Source organism: Entelurus aequoreus, linkage group LG03 (assembly GCF_033978785.1).
Source record: "Entelurus aequoreus isolate RoL-2023_Sb linkage group LG03, RoL_Eaeq_v1.1, whole genome shotgun sequence".
Lineage (NCBI taxonomy): Eukaryota > Metazoa > Chordata > Actinopteri > Syngnathiformes > Syngnathidae > Entelurus > Entelurus aequoreus.
The window spans coordinates 61,148,511-61,162,904 of record NC_084733.1 but is presented as its reverse complement, the minus strand read 5'-3'; the positions used below and the strand labels follow the sequence as shown (position 1 = coordinate 61,162,904).

Here is a 14,394-nt window from a genome sequence, read left to right as displayed (position 1 = left end):
ACCAGGGTTCTTTTCCCAGCATCAACAAACCCTGATGTAGTAGCCTAAAAGTCAGCATTACAGTGTGATTTTTGCATCAGTTAAGGCTTGGCCTCTGACATCAAAGACCGTTGTCTATCAATGAACTTATGTGCAGCTTCACAACTCGCCTAAGCCAGTCAACAGGGTACAGCAGCCATGGGATGAGGCCGATCATGGAAAAGTATGAGGAGGAGACAAATACATGAGTCAAATTGTCTGTAAAATAAGTGTTCAATATTTTTTAAATTGTCTGTCACTAATCCACACATCACCTCAGTATGCATTAACATGGTCACTCTGCATTAACCAGGCCTTTAACTCACAACTTCAAACTGTATCCCTAGATCACCTGACTTGTAACAAACTTTCAAAAGCCTTTGTCCAGTGAGTCGTATAGCTCACTTAGATGCCCCAGAAAGAGGGGTTATATCCTTGCTGCAGGGACCCCCTTGCTAGTTCTTTGCTGCGGGACGGCGTGGCGAAGTTGGTAGAGTGGCCGTGTCAGCAATAGGAGTGTTGCTGGTTACTGGGGTTCAATTCCCACCTTCTACCATCCTAGTCATGTCCGTTGTGTCCTTGGGCAAGACACTTCACCCTTGCTCCTGATGGCTGCTGGTTAGCGCCTTGCATGGCAGCTCCCGCCATCAGTGTGTGAATGTGTGTGTGAATGGGTGAATGTGGAAATACTGTCAAAGCGCTTTGAGTACCTTGAAGGTAGAAAAGCGCTATACAAGTATAACCCATTTACTTATTTATTTCCTCCTGAAGAAGGGAGTATAGTAACTAAACTAAATAAACACAATTATATCTGCTGCGGAAGCGATGGGTCGGGTCCGGGCGATTTTTGGCAAATTAAGGCAATTCTGAGCAACAAACAGGAGAACAGGAAGGCAAGACAGTTAACATTATAATGTTCCTTTTGCACCAGTTGAGGCTAAAATCCACAACAATAGAACCAAAGACTGTGGTCTATCATGCTGAGCTAATTGGCAAGTGACAATTCAACAGTGGCTTCACAAATTGATTAAGTCATTCACTGTTGTGCATGCAGACTTGAAACCACTGTAAATATATCAGTTATCAGGACAAAAATCTGAAAAACACATATAGCATCTAGACAGAATGGAGATATTGGTAATTTGATTTTTTAATTGATTTGATTTGCTCCATACGTTAATAACGGATGTTTAATCTATCATGACTCTAAAATGTATATGTTTGCTTCACAAAGACCATCTGGCATTTTCATGAAATTTAAAAAAAAAAAAATTATTATTTTTTTTTTCATAAAGAAATACAATCATGTCTGCTTACAGACTGTATCCCTGCAGACTGTATTGATCTATATTGATATATAATGAATATATTGTGTTTTTTATGTTGATTTAATAAAAATAAAAAAAATATATATATATTTATTTATTTATTTATTTATTTTTTTTTTATTATTTCTTGTGCGGCCCGGTACAAATTGGTGGGCCGCGGCCCGGTGGTTGAGGACCACTGCTTTAAGTAATAACTTCTACTTTCTTCTAGTAGTCAGTTATTGACTTCTAGTATTACATGCAGTATTCACTTCTCATTGTGTTGTCTTTTTATGACCTTTGGATGTAGGAAGTAAGGCTATTGTATTTTTTTACTTCCTCTTCCACTTTTAGTCACTTGAGGAAAACTTCCAACCTTCACTGAGAACACAAAAATGTAACAATCACACATTATACAAACAATACAAAGATGAATTAGTACTTCCTTACTGTAAATGTATATCCAAACGCTTAGGGAGTTGGATAAAAGCTACAACATATGTTATATATATATACATATATACATATATATAAAAAAAAAAATATATATATATATATATATATATATATATATATATATATATATATATATATATATATATATATATATATATATATATATATATATATATATATATATATATATATACACATATATATATGTATATATATATATATATGTTTGTGTGTGACGGCACACGACGGCGTGGCGAAGTTGGTAGAGTGGCTGTGCCAGCAATCGGAGGATTGCTGGTTACTGGGGTTCAATCCCCACCTTCTACCATCCTAGTCACGTCCGTTGTGTCCTTGGGCAAGACACTTCACCCCTGCTCCTGATGGGTGCTGGTTAGCGCCTTGCATGGCAGCTCCCGCCATCAGTGTGTGAATGTGTGTGTGAATGGGTGAATGTGGAAATACTGTCAAAGCGCTTTGAGTACCTTGAAGGTAGAAAAGCGCTATACAAGTCTAACTCATTTATCATTAATTTATTATCATTTATTTGTATATATATATTTATGTATATATATATATATATATATATATATATATATATATATATATATATATATATATATATATATATATATATATATATATATATATATATATATATATATATATATATATATATACTGTCATATATATATATATATATATATATATATATATATATATATATATATATATATATATATATATATGTATATATATATATATATATATATATATATATATATATACTGTCATATATATATATATATATATATATATATATATATATATATATATATATATATATATATATATATATATATATATATATATATATATATATGCGTTAGGTTAGGAAAAAACACAGAGGCTATTTTGAAACCTGCTTGTATAGGGATGAAATAGCCTCTGTGCTTTTTCCTGACCTAATGTATATTCCGCTCTACCCCGGTATTGAACACTGTATAACCGATAAACCACAGAAACCTTGACTGTATATATAAATATATAATAATGTGTATATATATATATATATATAATACTGTATATATATATATATATATATATATATATATATATATATATATATATATATATATATATATATATATATATATATATATATATATATATATATATATATATATATATATATATATATATATATATATATATTTACACACGTGTGTGTGTGTGTGTGTGTGTGTGTGTGTGTGTGTGTGTGTGTGTGTGTGTGTGTGTGTGTGTGCACGCATGGTACACTGTATATATGTGTTTGTGTGTATATTTGTATATATATATATATATATATATATATATATATATATATATATATATATATATATATATATCCATCTATTTTCCTACCGCTTATTCCCTTCGGGGTCGCGGGGGGCGCTGGAGCCTATCTCAGCTACAATCGGGCGTAAGGCGGGGTACACCCTGGACAAGTCGCCACCTCATCGCAGGGCCAACACAGATACACAGACAACATTCACACTCACAATCACACACTAGGGCCAATTTAGTGTTGCCAATCAACCTATCCCCAGGTGCATGTCTTTGGATATATATATGTGGGCTCTGTACCGAGGATGTCGTTGTGGCTTGTACAGCCCTTTGAGACACTTGTGATTTAGGGCTATATAAATAAACATTGATTGATTGATTGATATATATATATATATATATATATATATATATATATATATATATATATATATATATATATATATATATATATATATATATATATATATATATATATATATATATATGTATATATATATATTTATATCTGTATGTATGTATATATACTGTGTGTGTATGTATGTATATATGTGTATGTATATATACAGTATATATGTATGTATAAGCATATTTATATTTATGTTTATATATATATCCATCCATCCATCCATTTTCTACCGCTTATTCCCTTCGGGGTCGCGGGGGGCGCTGGATATATATATATATATATATATATGTATATATATATATATATATATATATATATATATATATATATATATATATATATATATATATATATATATATATATATATATATATATATATATATATATATATATATATATATATATATATATATATATATATATATATATATATATATATATATATATATATATATATATATATATATAATAGCATAATATTAGCATAATATCACTATCCTATTATCTTGAGTCAACAGCACTAATTTAGTGTCAAGCTTTCAACCAATCAGCAAGCAGCAGCTCTCTTGTCTCATGGTTTCAACCAATCACGGCCTTTACTGACATCTCCTCCCTCATGTTTACTCATCCATCATGTCATATCCATCTTCATGATAATAAAATAGTAGTAATATTTATCGTGTGAGTTTAGGTCAAAATGGCTGCCAACCACTTTGATGTTTTGAAGCATTTAAGTCGTAAACATGTTTTTTTGCTCCAGCTAGCAAATGATTCCATGCATATCTCCAGCAATTATTCACACATTTGGATTAACTGTTTGTTAGTCGTCTCAAATAACTTAAAAAAAGAGCCAAATATTTTGACTTATTGTCAATGTTAATGTCATTTGTTTGATCTAAAGTGCCATGCGCTTTTATCTAGAAGTGAAATTAGTCGTCACTCATCTGTGCAGGTGTTACAACACACCTGTCAGGTGTGACGTCATTTATGCAGTGTGTTGTGTACAGGGGCGCCGCTAGGGATTTTGGGCCCCATGAAAAGAATCTTTACAGGGCCCCCTGTATTATAATTTCATCATCATTAGGGGTCTCTCTGGGCCCCCCTCCATCATGGGCCCCTAGAATCCGTCTCCTTTACCCCCCCTTTTCGGCGCCCCTGGTTGTGTAATTCATCACATTAGTTTGTTTTGAGTGTGCGCGCGTGCATGGGCGTGTGCGTGCGCGTGTGTGTAATGCGTCAGTGCGTGATAAGATCCAAACGCGGTGGGAGGCGTGGAGCGGGACCCACCAGAATGGAACTTCCTTCCTGTGCTGATCCAACTGGGGTCACGTGTTTATAAATGGCGACTGGGAGCTTTTATTGTGGAGCAGCTTCCAGTCCGGACTCTTCATCCTCATCCTCCTCTTCATCATGATCGCCTTCCTCACGTGCGCACTTTTCATCTGCGGGCTGCAGAAAAGCGCGCACTGCCAGCGCGGACTTTGTTCCGGTAGCCGGTGTTTCGCGCTCTTTCGAGACACCGCGGACTTCCGCGTAGCGCAGGAAAGTTGTCGCAACGTCAGCGGGACTTTGCTGCCCCCGACATCTGTGGATGAGGACGTCAGGAGCGTCTTAAAGCGCGCCGCCGGCGGCCCCTTTTGGCTGGGAGGGCAGAAGGCGCCCCACTGCTCGTCGGTGTCCGTGACGCTCGGCGGCGGGAAGTTGGTGTTCCAAAGTTTGCCCTGCGAAACCAAGCTGAGCGGATTCGTGTGCACCTACGCCGTGGAGGAGCCCTGCAATGACGTCACGACGGCGGCGGGCGCCGCGGCGACGTACACGGCGCCGATGGACATCGCGCTGAACCACACTTTCCCGCAGGGAACCATCGCGGTGGCGGGAAAAAGCGGCGCGCGCCATCCGGACTCCAAGCATCTGTGCTTCGGCCGCACGTGGCTCCGCGCGCCCTGGAACTGCGAGGTGCTGCGCGGCGGCTGCGAGCACGGCTGCAACGTCACTTCCGGTTCGTGCGTGTGTCCGCCGGGACAACATCTGCACGCCAACCTCATCACCTGCGTGACGTCACGGCAGAACGGCAGCTGCCCCGCCGGGTACGAGCCCGCCCGTGAAGGCGGCTGCGTGCGCGTGGACGCGTGCGCGCTCCACGAGCCCTGCACGGGCGAGGGCGAAGAGTGCGTGAGCACCCGCGACGGGTTCGAGTGCACGTGCACAGACGGCTGGGTGGAGGAGGACGGCGTGTGCGTGGATATGCGCGTGTGTGAGAAGTGCGAGCACATGATGTGCGTCAAGTTGGAGGGCGTGTACGCGTGCGCGTGCCGTGAGGGCTACAGGTTGTCTGCGAGCGACCCCGCCAGGTGCGACCTGCACTGTGAGCAGCAAGACTGTTCCGCCGAGTGCGTGCACGAGCACGAGTGCTTCTGTCCCGAGGGCTACATCCAGGACGTGCGCCGCAACAACACTCCGTACTGCACCGACATCAACGAGTGTGAGATCCAGCTGCAGTGCGAGCACACCTGCACCAACAATTTCGGCAGCTTCCTGTGCTCCTGCAACGAAGGCTACACCTTGTATGACGGGTACATGTGCGTGCACGACTACGACTTGCCCGTCACCCACCAGAGTCCCACGCCTGCTGGCGCGCGGCCCGCCGCACTTCCGCCCTACGTGAAGACTGGAAGCGTTCTGGGCATCGGAGTGTTTGTGTTGCTGGCTTTGGGCTCCGTCTACTTCCTGGTCAAGCACCTCAACAAACGCTGCGGAAGTCTGCAAGTTTCCTCCATCAAGAGGCCGCGCGTGGACATTTTCTACCTGCAGCAGGTGAGCACGGAGACCTACAAGAAACTCTCGTGGGACAAAAGCGAGCTGCAAAGACTTTAGTGCGCAACGAGAGTGTGACACGTGACTCTCACCGTGTGACCACGTGACTTTCACGCTTCAGACAAAGCGTGTCAGGTTGCTCTCCCTGCTGACAGATTATTATTATTATTAATGACATTTTCAACTGTTACTCATAGTCACACATAAATTGTCCAAAATCAAACCCATTTCTCGACCAACTAACATGTAAGCATTTTAGCCAATTTGATACTCCTAAAAGTCATAAATATTGTGACTTGTCTTGATATTCTTATTTTCAAAGTCGATATTCTTATTTTCAAAGTCGTTATTCTTATCCTCAAATCATAAAAACTTGGGGAAAGACACAATTTCCTATCATTTGTTTGCTTTATTTACTGTTTATTTTAGTATTGGCAGTGTTTTGTCTGTCTTTAAAAGCCTGCAAAGAAACTTTGTCAATATTGTATATTCCGACAAAATACTGTACAATTTCTAGCAGTGAAATATTTATCAATTAAGTCACGTGATCTGAGTGGATTATTAATCATATTTATATTTTAATGTGATGTTTGCATTTGATAACTGTAAGAAAGACCATGAATGTAAAATATTCAAAGTATTTGCTGCTACTTGCATTATTATATTTGTCAATAAAAGTTACATTATTACATTTGTCAATAAAAGTTACATTATTATATTTGTCATTAAATGTTGTATTATTATATTTGTCATTAAATGTTACATTATTATATTTGTCAATAAATGTTACATTATTATATTTGTCAATAAAAGTTACATTATTATATTTGTCAATAAAAGTTACATTATTATATTTGTCATTAAATGTTACATTATTATATTTGTCAATAAATGCTACATTATTTTATTTGTCAAAAAAAGTTACATTATTATATTTGTCATTCAATGTTGCATTATTATACTTGTCAATAAATGTTACATTATTCCATCCATCCATCCATTGTCTACCGCTTATTCCCTTCGGGTCGCGGGGGCGCTGGAGCCTATCTCAGCTACAATCGGGCGGAAGGCGGGGTACACCCTGGACAAGTCGCCACCTCATCGCAGGGTCAACAGAAACTTAAGGTGCCGACCGAGATTCTGGTGCAGCTTTACTCAGCCATCATAGAGTCCATCCTGACCTCCTCCATCACCGTGTGGTTCCCCAGCGCCACAGTCCAGGATAGGCATAGACTGCAGCGCATCGTACATGCTGCTGAGAAGGTGATTGGCTGCAAGCTCCCATCCCTCCAGGACTTGTTCTCCTCCAGGACCAGGAGGCGTGTGGGTCGGATCACAGCTGACTCTTCTCACTCTGGACACAAACTATTCTCCCCTTTCCCCTCAGGCAGGAGACTACGCTCCATCCAGACCCACACCTCCCGCCACCTGAACAGTTTTTTCCCCTCGGCCATCAGGCACATGAACAATAACTCCTAACAGTAGCTCCTTGAATTCCTTTAAAGTTTATAACAAGTTCTGATAGCTCCGTTACGGCTCTTTTTATTACCAAATATGTGTTATATGTGTTTTATGTTGCACGATTGGACCAAGAAAAATTCCTAGTTTGTGAACCCGTTCTCAAACAATGGCAATAAAACTATTCTGATTCTGATTAAATGTTGCATTATTATACTTGTCAATAAAGGTTGCATTATTATATTTGTCATTTAATGTTGCATTATTATATTTGTCATTTAATGTTGCACATTTATTATATTGGTCATTAAACGTTACATTATTATGTTTGTCATTAAAAGTTGCATTATTATTTTTTTTAGTTACATGTATATTTACCTATATCTTTTAACTCATTTATTATAATACTAATTGATGTGTTTTGCTCTTTATCAACATTTTGTAATATTTTGTCAAATTTAGTCCATTTAGAATAGCATTTAAGTGTATGCAGTTGATAAAAATGCAGAATTTAATATAATTATTATTTAAAACCGAACAATCCTGTTTCATGTTTATCAGACGATATGAAAAATGATGTAAGTGCCATAAACATGAGTAAGTCCACTCAGAGGGAGGGGCTACTCCGACAAGTAGGCATGTCCGTGGCAGTGACGTCACAGAAGGAGCAGAAGATGCCGTTTGAGGAGCAGAAGTTTCTTCACCCTTTTTCCTTCCTCTGCTGACTTATCGAATATGAATTCAGAACATCTCGAAGGTCCTAAAAGTGCTTGCCGGTTGCCGGGACACACGCGCACTTGAAGATGGCAAAAGTTTGGAATGTTTTTGTGTTTTTGCTGCTCGTCTTGGCGGGGGGACACGCTGCCGAGGGGCCGATCGGCGGCTCGTGCGTCGGTACGCGGTGTGACGTCATCCACCAACAATCCGGCGACTTTGCGAGCGCGCATAAGCGGTGCAAAGAACAAAACGGCCACTTAGCGAGCGTGCGTTCAGCTGCGTCACTTGACAGACTCTCGGCGCTCCTCGGGAACGTTTCGGGCTCGTTCTGGGTCGGTCTGCAGAGTCCCAGCGGATGCCCGGATGTGACGTCCGCCCTCCGAGGCTACGAGTGGCCGACGAACGAAAGTAAAAGTGTTTCGGACACTCTTGACCGCAGCTGCATCTCTCCAAGTTGCGTCACCGTGAGTGCGGAGGGGGGCTTCCAGTGGGAGCAAGAGGCCTGTGACGCGCCAGTCAGCGGCTTCGTGTGCACGCACAACTTCAGCTACGCGTGCACGCGCCTGGCGGACGGCGACGTCAGGTACGACACCCCCTTGGGCTTTGGGGGGGAGGAGCTTCTCTCCCTGCCGCCCGGAAGTACCGCAACTCGGATGCCGAGCGAGCGGAAGTTCGTGTGCTTCTCCAAAAAGTGGCTTCCGGCTCCGTGGAGCTGCGAGATCTTCCAGGGAGGCTGCGAGCACGCATGCGTACACGCGGGTCCTGACCGGAAGCCATCCTGCTTCTGCCCACCCGGCCTCTCCGTGGACCCGCTCAACAAAGTCACGTGCACCAAGGACCCGGACGACCCGTGCGCGCGTCTGGGCTGCGAGCACGCTTGCGTGGAGGAGTCGTGCACGTGCACGCACGGTTTCAGACTGGCACCCGACGGACGCACGTGCGTGGACTTTAACGAGTGCTCGGACGCGCGCCAGTGTCCCGGGGAGAATTTCCGGTGCATTGACAGCCCGGGTGGCTTCAAGTGCGCGTGCGCGGACGGCTTCAAGCTGACGGGCGGCACGTGCGCGGATCAGGACGAGTGCGCGTCGGCGCCCTGCGAGCACATGTGTCACAACACCGCCGGAAGTTACTTGTGCTTGTGCTACGAGGGCTACGTCCTACGCGGGAACAGCTGCACGCTGCACTGCGGCAAAGAAGAGTGCCCCGCCGAGTGCGACCCCAACAACAGGTACCAGTGCGCATGCGCTGACGGCTACATCGCCGAGGAGAGAGAGCAGCACACTGTGTGCATTGACATCGACGAGTGCGCCTTCTCCTACTGCGACCAGCTGTGCCGCAACACCTTCGGCTCCTTCACCTGCTCCTGCCGCCCGGGCTTCACCTTGACCAAGGAGGTGTTCTGCGCGCGGAGCGAGGACGAGGACGAGGACTGGGATGGTTCCGGTCAGTCCACCGCCGGCCCCGACCGTCACGTGACCCCGCCGCCCGCTCCCACACGGAGGCCCTCGACGCTCTCGCCAGGCGGACTGGCGGCCATCTTGGTCTGCTGCACGCTCGCGGTGGTGCTGCTGGTCCTCCTGGTCCACTTAGTCTGCTGCAAACGCAGCCGAGTGGAACGGGACCTCGTGATGGAAGCGGCGGGAGCAGAGGCAGCCGACTCCCGCAAGATGGAGGCTGACGCTTGACGCAAAGGAGTATGGGTATCGAATGGAAACGCGCTTTTCTAGCGGTTCATTGCTCACATTCAGCTCATTTTCACCACATTGGAGTTGGAATGAAATGTTGGCTCCACATTTTCTATCTAAATGTTAAATTTCGACCTAAATGGCAAATCTAAACCGAAAAGTAAAATATGAGTCTAAATGTAACATTTCTACCTAAATGGCAAATCTAAACCTAAATGTTACATTTTAAACCTAAATGGCATATCTAAACCTAAATGTTAAGTCTAAATCTAAATGTTGAATCTAAATCAAAATGTTAAATAAAAATGGTAAATGGGTCGTACTTGTATAGCGCTTTTCTACCTTTTTAAGGAACTCAAATCGCTTTGACACTATTTTCCACATTCACCCATTCGCACACACATATTCACACACTGATGGCGGGAGCTGCCATGCACGGCGCTAACCAGTCCCATGAGGAGCAAGGGTGAAGTGTCTTGCTCAAGGACACAACGGACGTGACTAGGATGGTAGAAGGTGGGGATTGAACCAGTAACCCTCAGATTGCTGGCACGGCCACTCTCCCAACTTTGCCACGCCGTCCCCTGTTACATTTCTACCTAAATGTTAAGTCTAAATTTAAATGTTAAATCTAAATCAAAATGTTACATTTCTACCTAAATGACAAATCTAAACCTAAATGTTAAATCTAAATGTAAATGTTAAATTTAAGTCTAAATGTAAAATTTCTATCTAAATGGCAAATCTAAACCTAAATGTTAAATCTAAATGTTAAATTCAAACCTAAATGGCAAATCTAAACCTAAATATTAAATCTAAATCTTAATGTTAAATTTCTACCTAAATGGCAAATCCAAACCCAAATGTTAAATCTAAATGTTACATGTCTACCTAAATGGAAAATCTAAACCTAAATGTTAAATCAAAATGTTACATTTCTACCTAAATGGCAAATCTACAGTAAATCTAAATGTTAAATCAAAATATTACATTTCTACCTAAATGACAAATGTAAGCCTAAATGTTACATTTTAAACCTAAATGACATATCTAAATCTACATGTTAAATCTAAATCTCAATGTTAAATCAAAATGTTACATTTCTACTTAAATGGCAAATCTAAACGTAAATGTTAAATTTAAGTCTAAATGTAAACTTTCTATCTAAATGGCAAATCTAAACCTAAATGTAAATGTTAAATTTAAGTCTAAATGTAAAATGTCTATCTAAATGGCAAATCTAAACCTAAATGTTAAATCTAAATGTAAATGTTAAATTTAAGTCTAAATGTAAAATTTCTATCTAAATGGCAAATCTAAACCTACATGTTAAATCTAAATGTTAAATTCAAACCTAAATAGCAAATCTAAACCTAAATATTAAATCTAAATCTTAATGTTAAATTTCTACCTAAATGGCAAATCTAAACCTAAATGTTAAATCAAAATGTTACATGTCTACCTAAATGGAAAATCTAAACCTAAATGTTAAATCAAAATGTTACATGTCTACCTAAATGGCAAATCTATAGTAAATCTAAATGTTAAATCTAAATGTTAAATCAAAATGTTGAATTTCTACCTAAATGACAAATGTAAACCTAAATGTTACATTTTAAACCTAAATGGCATATCTAAATCTAAATGTTAAATCTAAATGTTAAATCAAAATGTTACATTTCTACCTAAATGGCAAATATAAACTCAAATGTTAAATTTAAGTCTAAATGTAAACTTTCTATCTAAATGGCAAATCTAAACCAAATATTCAATCTAAATCTTAATGTTAAATTTCTACCTAAATGGCAAATCTAAACCTAAATGTTAAATCAAAATGTTACGTTTCTACCTAAATGGCAAATCTAAACCCAAATGTTAAATCTAAATCTAAATGTTAAATTTAAGTCTAAATGTTACATTTCTACCTAAATGGCAAATCTAAACCTAAATGTTAAATCTAAAACTAAATGTCAAATTTAAGTGTAAATGTTAAATTTCTTCCTAAATGGCAAATCTAAACCTAAATGTTAAATCTAAATCTAAACCTAAATGTTAAATCTAAACGTAAATGTTAAATTTCTACCTAAATGACAAATCTAAACCTAAATGTTAAATTTTAAACCTAAATGGCATATCTAAATCTAAATGTTAAATCAAAATGTTACATTTCTACCTAAATGGCCAATATAAACCTAAATGTTAAATCTAAATGTTACATTTTAAACCTAAATGGCAAATCTAAACCTAAATGTTACATCTGAAGCTAAATGTTACATTTCTACCTAAATGACAAATCTAAACCTAAATGTTAAATCTAAATGTTAAATTTAAACCGAAATGGCAAATCTAAACCTACATGTTGAATCTAAATGTTAAATTTAAACCTAAATGGCAAATCTAAACCTAAATGTTAAATCTAAATGGTAAATTTTTAAACCTAAATGGCAGATCTAAACCTAAATGTTCAATATAAATCAAAATGTTAAATTTAAATCTAAATGTTAAATTTCAACCTAAATGTTAAATCTAAACCTTAATGTTAAATATAAATGTGAGCGCTAAATGTTAAACCTAAACCTAAATGGTAAATCAAAACCTAAATGTTAAATCTAAATCATAAATGTAAACTTAAATGTTAAATCTAAACCGAAATGTTAAATCTAAACCTTAAATCTTAATCTAAATGTGAATGCTAAACCCAGTGTAAAGATGAATATTCATGTCAATATTCCACCAATCTGACGCCCCTCAGCCACAAAGCCATACTTGCCAACACTGCCGGATTTTCCGGGAGACTCCTGAATTTCAGTGACTCTCCCGAAAATCTCACGGGACAACCATTCTCCCGAATTTGTCCCGATTTCCAGCCCTAAAGACACGCCCCCTCCAGGTCCATGTCCTGCATACTTGCCAACCCTCCCGTTTTTAGCGGGAGAATCCCGTTATTCAGCGCCTCTCCCGACAACCTCCCGGCAGAGATTTTCTCCCGACAAACTCCCGGTATTCAGCCGGAGCTGGAGGCCACGCCCCCTCCAGCTCAATGCGGACCTGAGACTGAGTGGGGACAGCCTATTCTCACGTCCGCTTCACCACAATATAAATACGCTTGCAAGTTCCAAAACGAATGGAAACAAGAATTTCAGTTCATCCAGCACAGTTCGAAGTGGAAGGTGTATGTTGCCTGTAAATATGTAGAACAGACTTCTCCATTGAACACGGTGGCCGAAATGATTTCTCAGTCATGAACAGAGAAGTTAAACAGGACAATACTGCCATCTAATGGACAGATAATTCAAGTATTTCTTTTATGTAAATAAAATAAATATATATATATAGCTAGAATTCACTGAAAGTCAAGTATTTCATACATATATATATATATATATATATATATATATATATATATATATATATATATATATATATATATATATATATATATATATATATATATATATATATATATATATATATATACATATATATATATACATATATATGAAATATATACGTATATATATATGAAATATATATGAAATACTCGAGTTGGTGAATTCTAGCAGTAAATAACCACGCCCCCCCCACCTCCCGATATTGGAGGTCTCAAGGTTGGCAAGTATGATGTCCTGAGTGAGGACAGCCTGTCGTCACGTCCGCTTTTCCTCCATATAAACAGCGTGCCACTTTTGTGCATGCCACACAGCAATGCATCATCAGAGAGTGTGTTGAGCATGGTTAGAAAGATAGTGACAGAGAATAGAACAAGGATGGACAATTCAACCCTAAACTCACTCCCTTCCTGCAAATTAAATGTCACAGATGCTGCCCATACCTATGCTCCTTCAAAGGCTGTGTTACTGGCTGCAAAGCATTGCACTTTCAAATACAACAATGAGTAGAGTGTTATGTGTGTGTATATGTGTAAATAAATGAACACTGAAATTCAAGTATTTATTTTATTTATATATATATATATATATATATATATATATATATATATATATATATATATATATATATATATATATATATATATATATATATATATATATATATGTGTGTATAAATAAATGTGTATAAATACTTGACTTTCAGTGAATCCTAGCTATATATATATTTATTTTATTATATATATATATACATATATATATATATATGTATATATATATATATATATATGTATATATATGTATATATATGTAT

At 38.9% G+C, this 14,394-nt stretch overlaps 2 protein-coding genes across 2 annotated transcripts; both read left to right on the top strand.

The window, feature by feature from the left end:
• Positions 1-4,789: 4,789 nt before the first annotated feature.
• On the top strand, positions 4,790-7,088 carry LOC133645733 (thrombomodulin-like). Its single transcript, XM_062040592.1, has one exon. The coding sequence runs from the start codon at positions 4,928-4,930 to the stop codon at positions 6,389-6,391; it is 1,464 nt and encodes a 487-aa protein (XP_061896576.1). The 5' UTR covers positions 4,790-4,927; the 3' UTR covers positions 6,392-7,088.
• A 1,347-nt stretch (positions 7,089-8,435) lies between these two features.
• Positions 8,436-13,533, top strand: LOC133646693 (thrombomodulin-like). Its single transcript, XM_062042354.1, has one exon. It carries the CDS (start codon positions 8,593-8,595, stop codon positions 10,189-10,191), a length of 1,599 nt encoding a protein of 532 aa, XP_061898338.1. The 5' UTR covers positions 8,436-8,592; the 3' UTR covers positions 10,192-13,533.
• Positions 13,534-14,394: the final 861 nt, after the last annotated feature.

Coding starts and splice junctions, on each gene's coding strand:
- LOC133646693 (XM_062042354.1), top strand. CDS start 8,593: ATGGCAAAAGTTTGGAATGTTTTTGTGTTTTTGCTGCTCGTCTTGGCG.
- LOC133645733 (XM_062040592.1), top strand. CDS start 4,928: ATGATCGCCTTCCTCACGTGCGCACTTTTCATCTGCGGGCTGCAGAAA.